The sequence below is a fragment of the Eleutherodactylus coqui genome, chromosome 7 (genome assembly GCF_035609145.1).
Source record: "Eleutherodactylus coqui strain aEleCoq1 chromosome 7, aEleCoq1.hap1, whole genome shotgun sequence".
In the NCBI taxonomy this organism is placed as follows: domain Eukaryota; kingdom Metazoa; phylum Chordata; class Amphibia; order Anura; family Eleutherodactylidae; genus Eleutherodactylus; species Eleutherodactylus coqui.
The window spans coordinates 159,072,014-159,094,010 of NC_089843.1; the positions used below are offsets into that span (position 1 = coordinate 159,072,014).

The window sequence follows — 21,997 nt, forward strand, 5'->3', positions numbered from 1 at the left end:
CAAACAGAATTAGGTCTATGATCACAAAATGATTGTTTTGGACCGAGGAAAATCTGTTCCATCTGCTGAAAACGGTGCTGTACATTGAGAAGGCCTTGTCATTGTTACACTCGGGGCAAGGTCACACGGGCGTATATGTGCTAATTACTACATGCTTCATTTTTGTATGCAGTGAATAGGGCCTACTGATTTCAATGGACTTGTTCAAATGTGCGTGTTTTATCACACGATTGCATGAAGTAATACATGGCATCTCCTATTTTGGTGCGTATTGTGCACCTCAATAGGACAGTGAAGTAAATGGGCAGGCACATGTGTGCAGAAAATGTGTGCATTCACTGTATATTTGCACAGCACATCAATGGGCCCGGCTGCGTTTGTTGTGGGCGCAAATACACACAAACACACGCCATAGCGGGCAAAATACGTGGGCGCAAGTGATTTTTGATCGCGTAAATTCGTAGCGTTTGTACGTGACCAAAATACAGCTACGTCTGTGTGAAAGAGTCCTCATCTTAAGGGACCTTCCACACCAGGGGCGTAACTATAGAGGGTCCAGGGTTGCCCCTGGGCCCAGGAGCCTTAGGGGGCCATAAGGCCTCTCTTCTCCATATAGGGAGCCTAGTACTATGAATAAAGCATTATAGTTGGGGGCCCTGTTACAGGTTTTGCATTGGGGCCCAGGAGCTTCAAGTTACGCCTCTGTTCGACACGTGACAGAGTTGGGGAACACGCCGAAAATCAGCAACAAAATCTGTAAACATTTTATAAAACCAATAGAAGCTTTACACAAAAAAGAAATGCTTTGGATTTTTCGTTTACAAACATTAGTCCCTCAGGGTCTCAACGAGCAGCTTGGGAAAATGTAGTATGTCATTTGTAATAGAATAGTTGTTTAAATGGGGTTTCCTTCTTATTATTTTTTGATTACTGTATTAAATTGCTGTTCTTATATTTGGTCATTCGATTTGTGTTGTTTACTGGTTAATAATGTGTATTTCAATGTCATTTATTTATGAATGGACCGAGTTACACAGTAGTAGAAATGGAACGCAGTCCGTGCGGTCCTTATCATTTACCATTGGAACGTATGATACGTTCCAAAGCATCATGTGACAGATGTCATGACATCATTGAATATGCTCCTCCCGCTGGAACGCACATGGGGTGCGGCGTCTAGCGAGCTAAGAGCACCTATTGTATATGGTGTGTATAGGTGGGTAGTTTTTACTGTTGTTATTGCTTGAAAAAGGCTCTTATGCCGAAACGCGTTGCAATAAAAGTAGTGACTGCCTATTAACCCATTGTGGGAACTTCTCTACGCTGTGCCCTGGATCCCATGAGCGCTGAATCGATATTTTTTATCTTCGGAATCTGATTGCATGAAGACCCTTTTAAGGCAAAGGAGTCTTATTTGATGTCAGCTGGCTCTCCGGTGTTGCTGGATGGTGGATTGGGATTGTGACCTGGGTTTTCTGATTATCTGTCTCCCTGGATACTAGGTGCCAGTGGGACCCCTTTGATAAGGTGAGTCTTCAGCTTTATTTTTAAAGCATTCGACGGGGCGCGGTTTCAATTATTAATTTTAACCCTTTCCAATCCAATTTGTATCCTGGTTTTCCTAGGGGGCTTACTCTTTCTGCCGTTATACAACGGCGCTATATGCTGGCTAAAGCCAGTCCTGCATGAGGTGACACATTGGATAGGCTCTGACAGCAGAGAGGCTGGCAATATACAGTAAGAGAACTCTGACGGATGTCTTCCAACATCAGAGCTGTACAGCCTTAAATCATAATGTCTTTAGAGGTCAGACAGTGGATTGGAAAGGGTTAAAAAAGTGGGAAGTAAACAATAAAAAAATAAAAACAATAGCATTGTACTGTCACAACAGTCCTTCGGTGAACAAACAGCATTACATAGGATACCATAACAGAGCTACACAAATACTGCTCCGGTCCAAGGATTCCAAGTCCGTTGATCAGACATTTACATTTATTCCCTGCTGTCCAGGGAAGATTTTGCCCTTTTGTCTGTCAGTATATTCCTGCCTTGCATCCTACAGTATATAGTAGGCCAATGCAAGTGGTGTGCCATGCTATATTTTATAAGAAGATCATTCCCGTAACATAAAATCCATGTATTCATGACATTTGATTGTACATGTTACAGAAATGTTCTCTGGATCCTGGGGAAACCTTTGTGTTCAATGCTTTTCTACCTTTACTAGCCCTTAGAAAGCAATTACATTGTAAAAAGCCTGGGGAACCTTATCTTGTTTCCATTGTGGTGTAACCTAAAAGCACTGGCATCACATGAAGGATTGTGGGATAAGGTGTCACCCTTGTCACCAGTCATAGCTCATCAGGCTGTGGCTGCAGGCAGATAACACAGGGCTGACCTCTCAGTGTAAAGAATAGATCCGGCATCACTAGCTCTACTTAGAATAATACTCGGCGCACTTCATAGCGGATCTGCTGGGACAGATAGTTGCTAAGCAAACCTTGTATTTATTTGTTCCAACAAGGACGGACAAATGACCTCTCTACCTGCTTAGTATTTTGGATAGATTTTCTGACTTGTCATCACATACGCTGCATTTAGAAGTGGGAGATAGCCTGACAATATACTGTTTGCAGCATAGGATACTAGAGTTCCCACGATACCAGATACACGGGTTACAAGTAGACCCGGCAGCTTGGATGGACAAATAACCAAATCCCCTGTTTGAGTCTATATTTCAGTAATATTTGGTTACTTGTAAAGGAGACCTACAAGTAAAAGCAAATATTTCCCTTATGTCTCTTTGTCATGTATAGTGAGTACAGGAAAAACACAGGAAGAGACCGGTCATCGGATACTTTTAATTTCTTCTATCGTATTGACATTCAAGTACACCACAATGCATCACTTTACATCCAGCAGATCTGTGTAACAGGAATAATGAAAGCAGCTGGTCACAGGGTCTTGTCAAAGATAGTCTGTCGGGACGGGGTTTTAAAGGCCAATTTCACACAAGTACAATATGGGCACATTTTCATGCCTATATAATAGCCGAAAATCTTGGCCCAGGTCTGATCGAACCAACTAAGTATCATAAGTGGTTAGTTTAGGTGATCAGACCTATGTTGGCTGAGACTCGTAGGTGGAATATAGGCACAGAGTGATTGTTCCCAGCAAGAAAAACCAAATAACCTTGTAAATGGGATACCTTTCAATGGCTAACAAAAATATATATTACTCTGGTGTGAAGCTGGCCTAAGGTCTCATATATCATATACAATGCATTTACCATTGTCTTTAATGGAGAAAAAAATGAGTTGTGAAAAGCTGGGATATCTAATAAACAAGTCTTTGGGTGGTTTCACATCTGTGGCAGGGATTCCGGGAAACATGAAAGGGGAATCCCCTTAGCCGAGCAGTTCCGTCTGTGGTCAGAATAGAACACCAGCAGGTAGACCCTATTGACTATAATGGGGTCCACACGCTTTCCGCCCAGCTGCCTGGCTTTTGAACAGAAGAGCGCTGCATGGAGCGCTTTTTTTTCTGGTATTTTCAGCAGAATGTCTTAAAGAACCTCCTCAGATGCAAAACTAGCCTTTTGTTTCCCTGCCCAAAAGTTGACAAATAAACAGTTGCGCAACTTGTTTGGAACTGTACCAAAAAAAAATGCAAGGTAACCCAAGGCCAAATAGTGGACATTCCCCCTTTACAAACACAAGTTACAAGGTTTCCAAATATTCTACACTGATCATACTGATTATGTAACAATACAATTGGCAATCAGTGAATAGCTCATTGTACTGTACAACTCTACAGAAGTGAACTGTACTTATGCCATCTGGGTTCGCAGCGTTGGACATTTCTAAAGCTCCACGTTCTTGAAGATATGTAATACTTTTGAGGATGAAGTAATGGAAGGAGTCAGTTGAAGGCTCAGTTGCATTATCTGCTTTGTGCCCTTATATCGGGTTAGATAGTTAGAGGCATAGAGGAGCTAATAATGACAGAAAGCTTGATTAACAAAGCCAAGTCAGGCAGAGGAAGACTAAAGACTCTGTGTGCGCCCAAACATGATCTCCAGGATAATAACCTGTACAAGATATTTACTAAGTAGCAAATCCATCAGTGAAGACTTGTCATATTACTGGAGTGAACACTGTGTCCGTGTACTTGCAGAGCATGCCGCTGAGAGTCTGGCAGGAGAAGACAGAGTAATCAGTTACAATAATGGGGACACATCTTATTAATCGCCCCATAGTTCTGTATGAATGGTGCATTTGTGTACATTGTGCTGCTTCTCCCAGTCTAGATTTCAGCTCCAATAGAAGCTGTCAAGTTATACTGGATTGCTGAGGCATAACACTACAGATCCCAGCAGACAACAAGCTACTATAAAATCTTGGCATGTGCTTAGCCCTGGTAGGGAGCGACTAGTAAATGATCTGTCACTTTTTCCAGTGACAGATTGTTACAGGATATACACTATATGTGAACTTTATCAGTAGCAGAGCGTTGGAACTCCTTGCCCTTCAGAACTGCAGTAATTCTTGTTGTGTCCATCTACAGAGGACGCAGGGTTTGCCATGACACCTGACAGGAAGGGTTTAAGGGGTTTTCCAGGCAGCACCCGCAGGATACACTTGGGTCGGGTCAGAGCAGAAGGCGCGGCTTCGACTCCCATTTAGTGGCAGATGATCGTAATTGCAGTCACAGCTCTCATTGAAATCAATGGGCGCTGTGCTTGTAATTGCAGGCCACTAAATAGGGGACCTATCAGGGTGCTACAGTGTAGCAGTCCCAGGAAATCTCTCTTGGCTCATCCTATAGCATCAATGTGTTCTGCATCCACTTCTTAATCTTCTAAAGGAGCGTAATATTGCCAAATTTTGGGAGTTCCCTTTTACGGCCTGCCTGGATGGTAGTTCCTGCACCCTCCGTTCTCCATCAGAACTCGACATCATTAGTTCTTTCACATCTCTCCTTCACATCTTCTGGACTGGGCTGAGCGTTCTTTGCCTCCGCTCCTTGATCCAACTTAGCTGCCTACGTGTTCTGATAAAAGAAGACTCCAGGCGGAGCATATTTGTTCACCACCAACCTGATTCAGACCCTAAGTGCTCAAACACTGTCCTACTTGGTGTTACTTTCCCTGTTTAACCTCTTGCAGTAACTTTGCTGCACCCCCCCCCCCCCCAAACACTTTTTTTTCATTTCCCAACCCTAGTCCTTAACCCTACTCTATTTTTTTTTCTTTTCTCCCCTTCCCATAATTTACCTACTCAAAGTTTGTTAGTTTTGCTCTGCCAGCCAGCTTTGAGCTCTTAACCTTTTGTCTTAATCTCACATGGTCTATACATCTCAATGTAGTATAATCTTCCTCTGGGTTACCTTTCGGGTCTTCTCCCCATGGAGTTCAATCCATGTGGAATTTCAATCAACATTTATTGTTATGGTGTTATTTCCATTGCTAATCTTTTTGTCTTGCTTCTGTTCAGGTTGCACGGCCTCTGCTTGAGCTTTCTCGTTTTTCAAACCTGAGGGAGCGGCTTGGTATGCTTGCATTTCATTTTGGACCGGCCGTGCCTTCTGGCTCTGTATAAGGTATGCTAACATATACTCTCCCACTTACACCTCACCATGGCTACACGACTATCCCTCAACGTTAAGCGCTTAAATTCTAGTATCAAATGATACTTAGTCCTGCAACATTCATATTTATTAAAAACCGGTATCCTTCAGCATACCTAGCCGATGCCAGCACCAAATCCGCAGGGGTAGCTATTCTTATTGCCTGGTCCTGTTCTTTCCAACTTTCCCAAGCGGAGGCAGATCCACATAGCCACTTTTTAATCTTACAGGGCTCTTTGTATGGCTACCCAGTGGTCCTGTGCAATATTTATGCCCCAAACACCCAACAGATTGCCTTCCAACAGAATATCCAACCAAAATAGTCTCATTTTCATGGCTCTACATTAATACTAGGAGGCGATTTAAGTATACCCTTTTCTGATTGCAGAGATCACCAATTCCTTCTCCCTCAACCACCACCTCTGCCTGCTAACCACCTTGCTAGGGATTTCCACACTTTAATCTGTATTTATCGGCTATACAATTTATGGCAGGTGGGTAATCCAAGGGCACATGAATACTCTATCTTCTATCAACCCCATTAAACTCACTCTCGTATTGATTATTCTTTTGGAAACATGCCCATCTTCGGGATTTTATTTAGGGCAGACTTAGGCCATGTTACTTGGTCCTATCACGCCCCTCTTTCCATCTCTTACATTCTCTCCACACCACGAGACAATGCTATTGGCGTCTCAATGAGTCCCTCCTGTCAAACCCCCTCTCATTTGCCAAACTCAGACGTTAGCTGGAAATTTACTTTGTGGAACACTCCCTTACAGCCCCTTCGGACTTGGTTTTATGGGAAGCACACAAAGCAGTATTTAGAGGTAATTGCATTTCTGTGGCCTCATGAAAGAAAAAGACTAATCTTCAGTACATAGCAGACTATGAGACACAACTTTGTTCATTAGATTCCCAAATGAGTTCATGCCCTAAGAAGACTCTTCTTAAGCAAATTATAGACATTGTGCAAAACTTAAAGATTTTTCACTGGCTCAAGTGGAGAAAATGATAAATTCCTGGGGCTGGGATACCGCCCACGATGCAGGCTAGACATATTATAGTCATTCCCAAACTGGGGAAAGACCCCCTTGAATACCCTAGCTACCATCCCATCATGATATTGAACACGGACGTAAAAATATTTACTAAAATATTAGTTATTTGAATCTTTACTTGCCGCAAACTGCTTCTTAGCCTTGATGCAGAGAAGGCTTTCAACCGCATGAACTGATTCTTTACGTTTCAGACCCTCGAACACTATTGCTTCAATGGCATTTTCTACAGGCAGTTCAAGACCTCTACTCCTTTCTCCGCTCTATTGTGAGGCTTCCACTTGCCACCTCTCACGGAACGCGGCAGGGTTGTCTGCTTTTTTTCTCCCCTATGCATTTTGAGAATGGAACCTTCAGCTGCACACATCACAGTATGTCCCGATATTCATGGTGTCCCACTTCGAGTTAAGTCATTTAAGATACGTCTCTTTGCAGATGATGTCTTTCTCACGTTAACTAGCCCATGTGTGTCGCATCCATATTTTTACATCAGTTTTGCTAAGTACAGTCTCCTCGGGTTATAAAATTAATACTTCCAAAACTGAAGCTCTACACATCACCCTTTGGACTTACAAACATCTTTTCCATGCACAAAATGGGCTAAGTCCATAAAGTACATAGGAGTTCACATTATTTCATCTTACCCTTCCTTTTTCTCAGCCAATTTCCCTTCTCCATAAGTGGTCATCCCTCCACCTATCTCTACTGGGATGCATTGCAACAATTAAAAGTACCATTTTACCCAAGTATTTATATCTCTTCAGAACTCTTCCAATTAAGGTCCGTAACACTTTTCTTAGAACAGCCTAATCCTTCCTACTAGATTTTCTCTGGAATTCTAAAAGACATCAGACTTACAGGTCAGTTAAAACTGCAAGAGTTTTGCAAGGTGGTCTGGCTTTTCCAGATCTTAGCCTCGATTATTAATGCTATGTGACAAAGGTGTGCTGCGTGTGACTAACCTGCCCTCCCGTCATTTAACAGAAAGAAAGGACAGAAAAGCTATGGCTTTCCCCGACTCATCCCTGCGCTCTGATCAGAGGGGCCAACATTTGCCCTCCCACTTCTCGCTAGGGCCAATTAAATTTACAAACTTGATTTTGCATCAATGCAGTCTTAAATTTCAGCTTTCCACCCTGAAATCTCCCCTTACCCCTTCCAGTGTTCCTATCCTCCACTATTATTAAACCGTGGTACTCTGCTGGTTCCTTCACTGTTGCAAGCTTTTGGATTAATTGTCCCATAGATTATAATCATTTACTAAAGAAGAGGTTCACGATTCTGTCTACAGCCTCCTACCACTTTTATCAGATCAGACACTTCTACTACTCTATATTTGGTTCAGCTCCTTTTACCCATATGGTCATGTTTGAGCATATCTGTCTGCAAGGCCAATCCTCAAAAGGTCTTGTTTCTCAAATATACAATCTTTTTAATGACAGACCCTCAAAGTCAACTCAAAAGCTCACTTTCATTATGACTAATGATTTGGTCTGGAGCCAAAAAGAACACCAATTTAAAATGTTGCTCAACTAGTACCACACACCAGATTTATTGCGCAAGCATAACAATAATATTTCAAATACCTGTTGACGTTGTAACTCCCAAATCAACACTTTATACCACATATTTTGGGAATGTCCTTTATTCTTTCCCTACTGGTTGATCATCCACTGTATCCTAAGAAACCCGTTTATCATTGATGTCCCTTTGGATCAAATAAATTACCTGCCTCTGAAAAAATTGTGGGAGATCAATACCAGACTACTCCTTAATATTCTCATAGCAGCCAAACACCTCATTGCACTGTTTCGGAAACACATGGTTCCTCCTTCCAAGACTGATCTGGATAGTCGCATCCAAGATGTACGTTCCATGGAATTCTTAACATGTTGGAGAAATTTTGACCCCATTTGATCCCCCTAGGATGCTTATGCCATCAATATGAACCTTTAAAAGCTGCTCTCTAAGGGCCCTTTTACACAGTCAGATAAATAGTTCAGATTCCCACGATCCAGGGAGAATCTGAACAATGGTCGTTCAGGCTAACTTCATACAGGCGAGCGCAGTATCAGGTCCGATTTCATGCTCGCCAACATGCACTTTCCCTGCAGGTGCAAAGTGTTTTTGTTTCAAAACCGCCTCGCATCACTTCGAGGAAGAAGCAATCCTCTGCGCGGTTGACAGAATCGCAGAGTTTCTCCCAATGGGAGACCTCACATCACATCGGGTGCACCTAGCACGTGGTGCGATGCTGCCGCTGGCCCCATTGATAACAGTACGCACAAAGATAGAACATGCCGCGATTTCATTCCAAATCACTTATGTGTATGACCCCAATCAAAAGAATGGGGTTCATATTCGTGCGAGATTTTCTCACCTGTGTGAAGACGGCCTCAGACGGAATACATGCACTGGATGAAAGATAATTAGTTCTCTCATCATTTATCATTTACTTTAAACTGTGTAAACAGGAAGTCGCTCATGTATGAACAACTGCCCATTTTCGGTAATTGCAGGCGGCTAGGCCGGAATGTTCCCCAGCCCTCTCCGCCTCAATTCACTCAGTGATGATCGTTCCTGTAGAAAAGCACAGCAATAATCCTCGCTGGGAGGGTACATTGGGCATCTGCGCCTGACAGGTTGTGCTGTGTAAAAGGGCCCTAATCATGCCTGCCTTTATCCTTGATTTCTATCTTTATTTTGCAAGCCGTGTGCCACCATGTGTTTTTTTTTTTTTTCTGGTTTTGTTGACTTAGACAGTTATTATACAGGTTTGGTCTTAACTTGGTGCAGCATACATCTATTTTTGTGAACAGGCAGGTACAAGGTAAAAAAAACTGTCAATGACTTGCTGTTCTACTATATATTTTTATACTTCTTGTTTTTAAATGGTCCTTGATTGATCGTTTTACTGTACAGTTTATATTCCCGATTAGGAGCAGAATGCCTGATTTTTGAATTATAAATTGTTAAAAGTTTAATAAAAAATACAGATTAAAAGAAAGAACTTTAACCTCAATAATGCTAACTTCAAATTAAAATTCAAAAATGGTCATAAATCATCTCACAATGCTATAGTGAATCCATCCGTTGCCTATTATCTGCTTTTTCTGCTCTCCTCCTCAATCTGCAGCACCTACTGTGCCTTGTTGTTTACATCATTATAGCCCTGGTTGTTGTTCCCCCTGAGGACGCCACAAGTAGAAACATGTCAGGGTGGCTATAGATTAGATTTTAATAGGGTTTTGGTGGTGCTGATATATTAATCTCTACATTGGCTTTTGGAAGTTGCCCATTCAGGCCTATGTTTTTGTGTATATGCCCAATTACACACATGATACTAACTGATGACTGCTGGTCACATCTCATTTGCTCCCACCATTTGCCTCTTTATTTTTAATAATATTTGATGTTGTCTTTGTCTTTTTGAATAATTAAGTATTTGGATTATATTTTAGGAGATATCACCTCTGGTTTTTTTTTGCCTTTGGCAATTAGAACTGTTTACATCATTACTTCCTGTTCACAGTCCTCCTGTGCTTCTCTGCTACACCTCCCAGAATCCCCCAGGGCTGCATCTCTGCCTGTTCACTATATGCTCCTCCCACACACAGCTTATGAATACTAAATCCCACCCACTAAACCAATGATGATCATCTAGCTCCTCTCATTGTTTCATAAAGCTGAATAAGAGATAGAGGCTATATCTATAATCTACAACTATAATCTACTTTCATACAAAAGAGCCATCCAAGTGTGAGGAGGATCAGCATATTGTGAAATGCTATATATTCACTGAATATATTACAATGTATGGGTTGAACAAGTCCTTGCAATATACCTTGGGCACACCACTGATTAAATGCTTTATTTTGAATCTGACAACTGACGAACTTGCAGCTACTGTATCCTTTAAGAATAGTCATCCCTTAGCCCTCTGCTGGAAGATGGGACCATTTGCTTTTCAGCTCACCTAAAGATCAAGCAACTATCTTCCTATATACGCAGGCAGTTTTTCATCCATGAACAACTGCCTATTTACCCTGAATGGGGTCGGGTGGAGGGAAGAGATCTCCGGTATGCTCAGCCTCCATTCTGGGAGTATTTATGTGAAAGCGCAGGAGCCCCAGAAAGTCGACCTGTGTAAAAGTACCCTAACATTGGAAAAATTACACTTGGCAATTATTGTTATGATTCTTTCATTTCCAAACAATTCTCAGTGTAAGTAGGTCCCAAGAAGAGGCTTCCGAAGCCACCAGAAGCATTTTATGCTGGAGACTTGTGTGTAACTAAATTAGCATGACGTGCTTTTTACTTTGTATTTTGGCCAAATTTTATTTTTCTTCATTGTGACTGGTAGGTTCCTGTACGTTTCCAAAGCTTTATATAGAAAATACTTGTATTTAGGTTTAACATTACTAAACTTGAGCCCAACTTTCACATTCTGAAGTAAAAATGTTCTGGATTACTCCTACAATGTAGATAACATTTCACATTACTGGATAATGAGGTCACACTGATCCAGTTTTAATTAATACTTTGAAGATATCTGGCAAAAGCTTTTCTTACCTCATTTGGGGGAACCATAGCTAAAGGCTTGATGACAGCGGCAAGTGGAATTTGAGACTGTTTAGCCATGTCGGAGGAGGTGGGGAAACAATACGTTGTACATCTGATGTAACGTGGGCTGGCATTTCCTGCAATATTGAAGATTATTTTAATTATTTAACAAATGCATATCTACATTTTTCCCACAATCCAATGAAAAGTTAACAAAAGCAGTCAGCAGTTAACAACTTTGTTAGAGTGGCTCCTTGCACACAGAGCAGCAAATCTGTCTGCAGCAAGTTTTAATACTTGGAAACACCATATTTTAATAAGAGACTGTTTTGGGCAACCCCAGAAAAACCTATTAATGTGATAAACCCAGGTCTAGCGCCATTACCACTCTTTCATAAACTTAGCTTGTAACTTTTCCCATTGCCCTTGCAACTGGACAATGAAATAATATCTCAACGTTAGAGGTGTGTATTTGTGAGATGATCGTTCCTACTCCTTGAACAGTTCTCACCTTGATCCTGTACAGTAAATTCTGTGGTGACAAGTGGAGGGACTTGTCCTCGGACATTAGTGGTATAGACTTGTCCACCTCTGCTGACCTTATCATTGTCAATCACTTGTATCTGTTAACGAAAAACAAATTCATAGATCTTAGCATATGACACATAAGGCAGAAAAGCCCCATACAACCCAAACTGCATTTTAAAACACTACTAAAAATATGCCTTTTCAATATGCTGTTCATGCACACTTGGGAGGGGGGGGGGGGATTTATCAAGGTCTTTGTATCACCAATATGGCGTCAAAGAATTTCACATTCTTGGTGCACGCCATATGTGTACTAAACTTTTTTACTTTTCACCTCTCTTGTCACTTTTGGCAACTGTTAAGGAACACCAAATAATGTTAACCAGAACAGGGACCACCTTTGGGCCGACAACTTTATGAAGGTTTAAGCCAGAAAATGGTGGAAATAGAAGTTGTGAGTGAATTTTATTTTCTGGCCTAAAGACAGTCCAAGAAGGGCGACATTTATTAAGAGGCACGTACCTCCTTATACATTTGGTCCACAGTAATCCAGCACACATCAGTTTTAATACATTTCCTTCATAGTAATCATCCTGCATGTCCCATTTTCTTATTGAACTTTATGATAGCAATCACACAGAAAGTGACATGTGTAACAAAAATACAGCGGGGTAAGGCTGGTTCAGCATTAGAATAGATGCATTTGTACCAGAAGAAGAAAACTTTGCTTATAGCATCAATCCATTAAAAGATGCAACAACAAACTGAATCCATAATAAAGGTATACTGATGAAAACAGATATATCCTACAACTCTCCTATTCAGAACGGTTAGAGTTGTAATTTCTACTTGTGTCACTAAGCCCTATTAGTTGGATGTAATATGGCAATATTTGTCCTTATGTTCCTGTCCAGTATAGGCTTGATGGTCATTCCACTGTCTGATGAAGAAAGGAGGTGGTGGGTCATATATGCCATGAGGTGCTGACAGTCCACAAGCAAGAACACATAAGTGCTTTGTGCACAGGAATATGCATTTCTGTGGTAATTATACCCATATGTCAGTCCTAATGCACTTTGGGGATAGTAATGCAAACATCTTGTATGGTTTTTATTAACTTAAAGGGAGAATAAGGTCTGAGAATATATTTGCTGTTTAGACAACACTAAACCACATAGGCAGGTTATGTCCTGTTCACATCTGCATTGTGGTTTCCATTTATAACAGAAACCACACGACAATGCTGGCTCCATTGTATGATTAGCACCAACCGTGTGTAAAGGCCCATTTATGCGGAGCAATGATCTCTCAAATATCACTAAAAAGCGATCTTTTGACCGATCATCGTTGCGTCTAAACGCACGGCCATCGTGCACTGCTAGCTGATCGTTAAATTCAGTCCAACCTAAAAATCGTCATTTGGCCTTATCAGCAGTTCTCCACGGGGAGTGGTGATAGCATTGTTTCCTGCTGGGGAACAAAGGAACTGAATGCAGATAAGAGCCCACCGACTATTAACTGCATTCAACAAAGGCTTTATTTGCACACTTAATTCCTATTAAGTAGCTGAGTAGCTACTTAATAGTTTATGCAAAATGATCGCTCAAAGCTGTCACTCAAACTGTCGTTTGAGCAATCATCGCTCCGTGTAAATGGGCCTTTACTGAGTGTCTGTATTAGATGTAAGCATAGGGGGAAATTTACTAAGCCCAATGTTTCCTGCACCGGGCGTAGTACAATTTCCCTGGGCACATGGTGCACTGAATGCATCACTCCAAGGCTCCCTTTACACGAACCTATGATATTTTCTTGTGCGCCTGAGCGCACATTTGTGGAATGAACAATGCTTTTTCGCACGCGCATCTGGGTATTTTACTGGACTTTAGGCGCCCACAAGGTATGTTCATTTGCGTACGGCAAACAAAGATGCACGGATTTATATGCTAATGAGCCTAATGAGTTCCGGATGTGTTCCTTCTGCTGTGATTATGTTTCAAGCATGTCCTAGTATATTTTGCATGCATTTCCACAACCCCACTGACTTCTATGAGGACTTTGGGCGAACATTGCGCAGGACAATAAAGCATGCTGCGGTTTATTTGTGCGACATAAGTGCGCAGGTAAAACTCCCTCATGTGAAACAAACCTATTGAAATCAATGGGTTCTATTCTCTGCGTATTGCACATGCAAATACACCCGTGTGGAGGGGCCTTAATGAGATGTGTCAGGGTCTAACGTGCTTTCTGTCATTTTAATGGAAAAAAATGGTGTTATATGTAGTGATATTCTTCCTGTCAAAAATTACAGAATATGTAACTCCGTGTCTGCCACAGATATAAACATAAGGGGAAATCTACTAATCCCAGCGTTTCCTCCGCCAAGCTTTGTATAATTTCCCCGGGTGCATGGTGCGGACACCTTTCCATGTTGGCAGCTCAGTTTATCTAGACAAAAATGTACCACAGGTCGCCGCACTACACGCAGTGCAGAAAAAAGAAAAAAAAAAAAGCAGATATGCGCTGATGCCGGGTGCTGTCAGGATCAGACTTCACTGCGGACTCCCGCATGCGGCATCCGACACGTTCGTGAGCAGCCAGCCTTACTGTTTCAAACAAATAACTGGACAGACTGAACCGTCATTACTTAAATCTACACAGTAATAACACAATAACTTACTGGGCTTGGAATAGAATCTGGGTCAAGTTTCTTTTGGGGTGGACCAGACATCTGCTGTTGGCTTCCAGGAAATGCACCAGGATAAGGCATTGGTGGTCCTGGTAACTGAGCGCCACAACTATTTTCTGTAATATGAATAGTCAAATATATAATCTCAGAAAGATCATTTTTACTTCACGTCAAAGTTCAACAAACATTTTGACTCATATCATGTGCAAAGGTAAAAACTAGAGATGAGCGAGCACGCTCGTTCAGGGCTCATGCTCGATCGAGCATTGGTCTTGTAGAGTAACTGATTACTAGACCGAGCACCATGCAGGGGGGCAGCGGGGTGGAGCGGGAGGAGAGAGAGATCTCACTCTCCCCCCAGCACCGCCCCCCCCGCATGGTGCTCGGTCTAGTAATCAGTTACTCTACAAGACCAATGCTCGATCGAGCATCAGCCTTAAACAAGCATGCTCGCTCATCTCTAGTAAAAAACAAATCAGAGCTGCAACTCTTTTTGCATTAAAAGGCCACTGTTTTTTTTTCCCATTCATTATCTAACTAGTCCCTCTATATCTATCGGTGCCTAGGGTTAAGAGTTTATTTCATTCCGTGACGGAGCTCTTAACCCAAAACACTCTTATCTCAAAACCAGTTTCCCCATTGAAATTCACTGAAACGTCATTAATCTGTTCTGGACCTCCCCAACACATGGCCATTTTTTGGGTACATGTTTTTAAATAAGAAAAAAAAATGTAGTTATAAATAACAAATACAATACGTATAAAAACACAATACAATAGAAAGTAGTGCAATAACCTGGTTTTATGAAGAAGAATGCACAGTACAGCATTTACCTTGGAGATCAAACGACTGAATAATGGAATAACTGAACTGAATAACGAAATCTTATTTGCTAAAGACTTGAAGACGCTGACTGAGCTGAACTGAATAACTTAAAGGGGTTGTCCCGCGAAAGCAAGTGGGTCTATACACTTCTGTATGGCCATATTAATGCACTTTGTAATATACATCACGCATTAAATATGAGCCAAACAGAAGTTATTCACTTACCTGCTCCGTTGCTAGCGTCCTCGTTTCCATGGTGCCGTCTAATTTCAGCGTCTAATCTCCCGATTAGACGCGCTTGCGCAGTCCGGTCTTCTCCCTTCTGAATGGGGCCGCTCGTGCCGGAGAGCTGCTCCTCGTAGCTCCGCCCCGTCACGTGTGCCGATTCCAGCCAATCAGGAGGCTGGAATCGGCAATGGAACGCACAGAGCCCACGGTGCACCATGGGAGAAGACCTGCGGTCCACCGTGGGTGAAGATCCCGGCGGCCATCTTCGCAAGGTAAGTAAGAAGTCACCGGAGCGCGGGGATTCGGGTAAGTACTATCCGGTTTTTTTTTAAACCCCTGCATCGGGTTTGTCTCGCGACGAACGGGGGGGCTATTGAAAAAAAGAAAAAAACGTTTTGGCGCGGGACAACCCCTTTAACTGAAGAACGGAATGTTATTCGCTTTTTGATTTTTGCCTTTTTCGCCATGCTTTCCTCACTTTTGTGTCCAGGGGTTTTCAATAAAAACCTGTCCCATGAGCTCTGTTTCATCCTCCCTTTCAGAATGTTTCTAAAATGGGTTAGGAAAGTGTCATTAAACAGCTCCGTTGCACGCCCAGTTGCAACTTTTTCTGGGTGTTTCTTTAGAATAAAGTCTGAAAGTCTCTCCCCAATTCCCAGCATTTCCTTTATCTCATTTGTAGAGATGTCCTCCTCCGCCAACTCCACATCACCTGCTTCCTGAAAAACCTCTGTGTCAGTTCCTCGGAGTGCTCCTCAATGAGCTCATTGATGTCACCTTCATCCATGTCAAAGCCAATGGTTTTAGCGAGGGATACAATCTCCTTCACCACTGCCTCTTCAGGTTCCTCCACCACTGCCACTTCAAAGTCAGTTTCAGACACAACTTCAGGCCACAGCTTCTTCCATGCAGAGGTCAAGGTCCTCTTTGTAACACCCGGCCAGGCCAGATAGATAATTCTGAGGCATATCACAATGTTTAGTGTTCCTTCCAGAACTCTTGAAGGGTGAGGTTTGTGCTCTCAGTCACCTCAAAGCAGCGGCGGAACAGATGCTTAGTGAAAAGCTTCTTAAAAATTAGAAATCATCTGCCGGTCGATGGGCTGCAGGTTAGGGTTGGTGTTGGGTGGAAGGTAGAGAACCTTCATAGACCTGAACTCTTCAAGGATGTCATCTTCGAGGTTAAGAGGGTGAGCAGGTGCGTTGTCGAGCACAAGAAGGGCTTGAAGGGGTAGGTTATTTTCCTGGAGATATTTCTTGACGTCAGGACCAAGAGACCAAATTCACCCACTCCACAAAGATCTGCCTGATGACCCAGGCCCTCGAGTTTGCCCTCCACATAACTGGCAGTTTTTCTTTCACAATCTTATGTGACTTAAAGGCTCTGGGGTTTTCCAAATGATAAACAAGCAGCGGACTAATCTTGCAGTCGCCCCCTGCATTGGCGCACACTGCGAGGGTTAGCCTATCCTTCATAGGTTTGTGGCCTGGCAACCTCTTCTCCTCTGCCGTTATGCAAGTCCTCCTTGGCGTCTTCTTCCAGAACAGTCCTGTCTTGTCACAGTTAAAAACTTGCTGGGGGACGTATCCTTCAGCTGTTCTAATTCCGGCAAAAGTTTTGAGGTAATTTTCAGCTGCCTTCAAGTCCGAGCTGGCTGCCTCACCAAGCGTGACAACAGAGTGAGTGCTGGTCCTTTTTTTTAAATTTTCAAACCAGCCATGACTGGCTTTAAATGGCTCACCCAATGCCTTGTCCGTCAATGTGCTTGGGGTCTGCTGCAGCAGATCGGAAAATAGCTTGCGCCTTCTCACAGATTATAGCCTTAGTCATGGTATCTCCTGCGAGTTGCTTCTCCTTCACCCACACCATCAGCAGCTTCTCCGTATTTTCATGGATAGCTGTCCGTTGTTTTGAAATTACAGTAACGCCCTTGGCTGACATTACAGCCTTTATCAACTCCTTCTGCTTCAATATGGTGCAGATCGCAGAAGTGCTGCGCTCGTACTGCTTTACCAAGTCGACTACACGCATACCTTGCTCATATTTTTTGATGATTTTTTTTTTTCTATCAATGCATATCATCTGCTTCTTCTCAGCACTGGCCTTCACACTCGCTTTCTCCGGACCCATGGTTGGAGCTAACTGCCTTACGAGAATGAGTGCGACACTGGATGCTGGGCGGATGTTGCGGCGTTTACTGTGTATTATTACGTGGAACACAGTAATAATTCCAGAAATGATTGAGTTTAAGATCTCAGAGTCCCTACAGTATGTACAGTAGAATTGATACAGGAGGTGTACTGCACCAGTTATGCTGCCACTGACATCTGGAACATTTGTGAGGAGTCCAGTAGGAGCTGAAACGCGTCCTTGTTCACTTTTGATTGGGTTTGTAATGGCACAACTTTATTAAAGCAGAGCATGTCCTTTTTCACATTTTGAAAACCAGCCTCCAATTTTTCTATTGTCTGTACTGTATCCGCTTGTGTCTGGGCGGTGTTTGCAAAGGAAGCCTTGCTGTGTGAGCAATCTTCTTTTATTTCATTTACCATGCATTTGTAGATTACAGACTTTTAATGGGGACTTAGTACAGTATCCTGACATACAGTACAGTATTGTACAGTGCGCATGCGCGGCGCGTGAGAGCCTAGCAGCTCCCTGATTGGGTCTTCACTTTGTCCAATCAGGGAGCCGATAGGCTCTGACGCACCTTGCATGAGCACTGCGGGTCAGCGGCTTATACCAGTAAGCTATAAGCTCTCGCGTCCGCTCACTTATCCATCCCGTGCACACATGGAGACATTGCCACGCATGCGCGGTAGCAATTACTTTCTTTGAGGATCCCGGAGATGGCTGTGGCAGGCAGGCTCGTAACCCAATTTTCTACTAGTAAATCAGAGCAGAAATTCAGGAAACAACCTGCTCGTAACTCAAAACGCTTGTAACCCAAAGCGCTCGTATCTTGAGGTATGACTGTGTGTGTGTATATACCGTATTTTCCGGCGTATAAGATGACCTTTTAACCCCGAAAAATCTGCTCTGCAGTGAGGGGTTGTCTTATACGCCTGGTATACAGTGTCCCCAAAAAAAAATCAATACTCACCTCTGGCGGCGCTGCTGCAGACTGTCGCTCCCTAGTGCACGCTGGCAGAGCATTGCTTTCTGCAAGCGGGGCTTGAATGCCCCGCCCCCAGAAAGCTAATGCTCTGATTGGCTAACTTAGTCTGGCGTTAGCCAATCACAGCCATTCATGATGTCATTGAATGGCTGTGATTGGTTAACGCCAGACTAAGTTAGCCAATCAGAGCATTAGCTTTCTGGAGGCAGGGCATTCAAGCCCCGCTTGCAGAAAGCAATGCTCTGCCAGCATGCACGAGGGAGCAACAGCCTGCAGCAGCGCCGCCGGAGGAGAGTATTGATTTTTTTTTTCACACTGTATTCCCGGCATATAAGACAAAGTCGGGGGTCGTCTTATATGCCGGAAAATACAGTAAAGGTATATATATATATATATATATATATATATATATATATATATACACACACACACATACATATACATACACACACAGTAAGTCAGCTACTATTACTTTATCTTTCTATCTGAAGATTCCTGGAGTTCTTCTCTTCAAGTGGGTTATATGATCTTATTTTGACCATCTGAGATTTACTTCGCCTTATATTCTCTCCGATAGTCACTTTTTCAAATATCATAATTGCAGTTCGATGGTATTACATGGACTGTACCACACAGGCTCTTTACAGGAAGGGGGTCGGAGCAGAAACTGCCATTAGTTACTGCTGATGATTGTAGGCTTCTGTTACGCAGTTACAATAAAGAACATGATAATTCATGTACTCTTACTCTATATTTATGATCTTCAGCTTATTTAGGCGATTATAAAAAGGTAATGATAATTACAATGTCCTCCCAGCAGGCAGAGATAGTATAAGCTCTAGCTGGTTTTGTGATGCTGTAAAAAAGGCATCACAGGTTTGCTACAGTAGTACAGCATAGAGGAAGGGAAAGTAGGGGGAAATCTAGAAATCAAGATGTATCTAATAACACAGCATGTTGCACCTCATGGAAATATCTGCAATATACATAGGAGACCCCATAGTGTGACAGACAATCAGGTGAGGGGTGCAGGGACAGAAGAATAGGTTTTCGCTAGAGCTGCTCTTTAACCCTTCAGAGAAAAAGCTCAATTGTAGATACATAAAGAAGTCATTTACCATAGTATACCCCCTATAAAACCTGTTTGTCATCCTACCCTCCAGTGATTGTTCCCAAGAGCCACTAAATGTGATGCTGAATATAGTTCATACACAATTAGGGCAATGCTATGGAGGTGCCTGCTTTATTGGCTCATTAGCAGTGCTACAGGACACACTGATTATTCTGATGAGTCATCAGCTTATTTACCAGGATACATTTTCTTCCCTAGGACCTCTTCTGAGCTATTTGTGTCAGAGCTCCTCTGCACTGCGTTTGATCCTCTTACTCAATCCAGCAACTAACAATGAGCAAAGTGAATAAGCAACCAAGGCTAAAACTGGTAGCCAGAATGTAGGAACACAATGTGGTCGGTGGGTATTTAAGCATTGATACACCAGATAATGTGATGTACTTGAGAAATACTAGCCACCTATGAGAAAGTAACACAAGCAGGGCTTAAAATGTAAGTCCTACCCTAATGTAAGCCCTATCCATCGCATTGAATGGCTGCGATTGGTTCATTGAGAGCTGGCTCTGATTGGTTCTCGAGCGCCACCACTGAGCCAATCACAGCTAGCGCTTCCTAGAGGCGGGGATTTTAAACCTCCAAACCAGGAAGCACTTGCTGAAAACAACAAGCAAGCCAGCGGAGATGCAGAAGAGATGCATGACGGAGTTGACAGCGCCTCTTAGGTGATGGGGTTTTTTTTGTTTGTTTTTTTAATGCAGCTAGGGCTCATTTTAGGGCTTTTACAGTAGGACTTCCTGCTGTAAAAGTTGCATGGCACCACAAGAAAACCGCATTTTCGTGCAATATGTTGCAACTGAAAGGAAGTCTCTATAGGGAAACATGGGCTACAAAACCTCGCAAATCACGGCTATATTCAGCAACCCACAATGTAGCAGCCAACAACACATCGCTAATGTGAAAGAACTAATTACAAAGCACGGGCTTCACATACATGAGATTCGTAGCACTGTTGCATTGCGAAATAATCATGTCATTTTGTCACCCATGTGAATCCGGAATAAACCAGTGACTCCTCTTCAAAAAGTGATTTTTTTTTCAGTATCAGTACATATTAGTGGAAATATTCTCCCTCAACAATAAAATATTAAAGTATATATTAAAATTCACCCCAGACATCTATAACATGTATAAAAAGCGCCCAACCTGTGGCCTTCACACTTTATGCACAATGAACTTCTTGGGGAAAGAAATTGCATTTTTTTTATTAAAATACTACAATTTACCTGCAGCAGTTATGTGCAAAAAGTAACACTGTGCAAGACTCGCCATCTGACAGGGTTTGCCTTCTATACTAGGATTCTGTTTCCTTCCCCAGATCTTGCAGGCTGCACGCCGCTGTCTCCTAGGACATGCAGCAAAAACACCGAGCAGCCACTGGGGTATTATTTGTCCTACACAGTGTGATTTTCCGGAAGGTACCCTTTAACAATTTTTTGTATTAATTAAACAGGGGGCGAGTGGAGCTCATGCACAGGTATGCATACACGTCCTCCAGCGCGCTGTTTATTCTTTTACCAAAATTCTGCATGTTTACACAAAAATGCATCCATCTTATTGAAATATAACATGTTACGTTACTTACGAGGCGGATATCCAAAATTTGGGGGCTGTCCTGGCATCTGTGATTGAAAAGGAGGATGTGCGTTCATTCCATCTTGCATGCCACCGTGAGGTACTAGAGGGTCCGAATTTAAGCCATTAAAATTGCTAGTTGCTGCTGGAGGTGCTTGGAGGCCAGGTGTCATATGATGTGACGGAGGTGCAAAACTGCCAGGCATGTTGGGACCAGGAGGCCCTGGAGGGTTACCGGATCCAGGAGGACCTGTGTACATGGTGCCAACAGATGGGATGAAGAAATATAGCGGAAACTAACACATTAAACACATTTCCTATTACTGATACACTTTGCAGTGTTGGATTTGCATCTAAAGCAAGCAGTGAAAGAGCATACACATTGGACTTCAGCACTAGCCACTATGTGGCCCATTAAGTTGTAGGGCCGCCTTCACATAGGCAGGAAATTCCGCAGCATTTACTGTACAAGCCATGTGGAGATTTCAGAAAGCTCCTTCACATGCTGGGGAAATTTCCCTACCAAATCTGCTGTGTTTTTGAAAAGCGCTACAGATTTTAAAGCCGCAGCATGCCTATTTATGCTGTGGATATTGAACTCTTAAAATGCAAGGGTTGTAACCTGCGGCAGATCAATAAGTGAAATGGAGTCCAAATCC

At 42.6% G+C, this 21,997-nt stretch overlaps 1 protein-coding gene across 1 annotated transcript in view; it reads right to left on the reverse strand.

Moving 5' to 3' along the window:
- SEC24D (SEC24 homolog D, COPII coat complex component) overlaps positions 1-21,997 on the reverse strand; it is a 106,089-nt gene that overhangs the window by 58,731 nt on the left and 25,361 nt on the right. Inside the window, exons 5-8 of the mRNA XM_066573884.1 lie at positions 21,349-21,588; positions 14,455-14,579; positions 11,761-11,872; positions 11,259-11,386 (exon numbers count right to left, since the gene is read on the reverse strand). Coding sequence (XP_066429981.1) covers positions 11,259-11,386; positions 11,761-11,872; positions 14,455-14,579; positions 21,349-21,588 — 605 coding nt within the window. The remainder of the gene's footprint in view (positions 1-11,258; positions 11,387-11,760; positions 11,873-14,454; positions 14,580-21,348; positions 21,589-21,997) is intronic.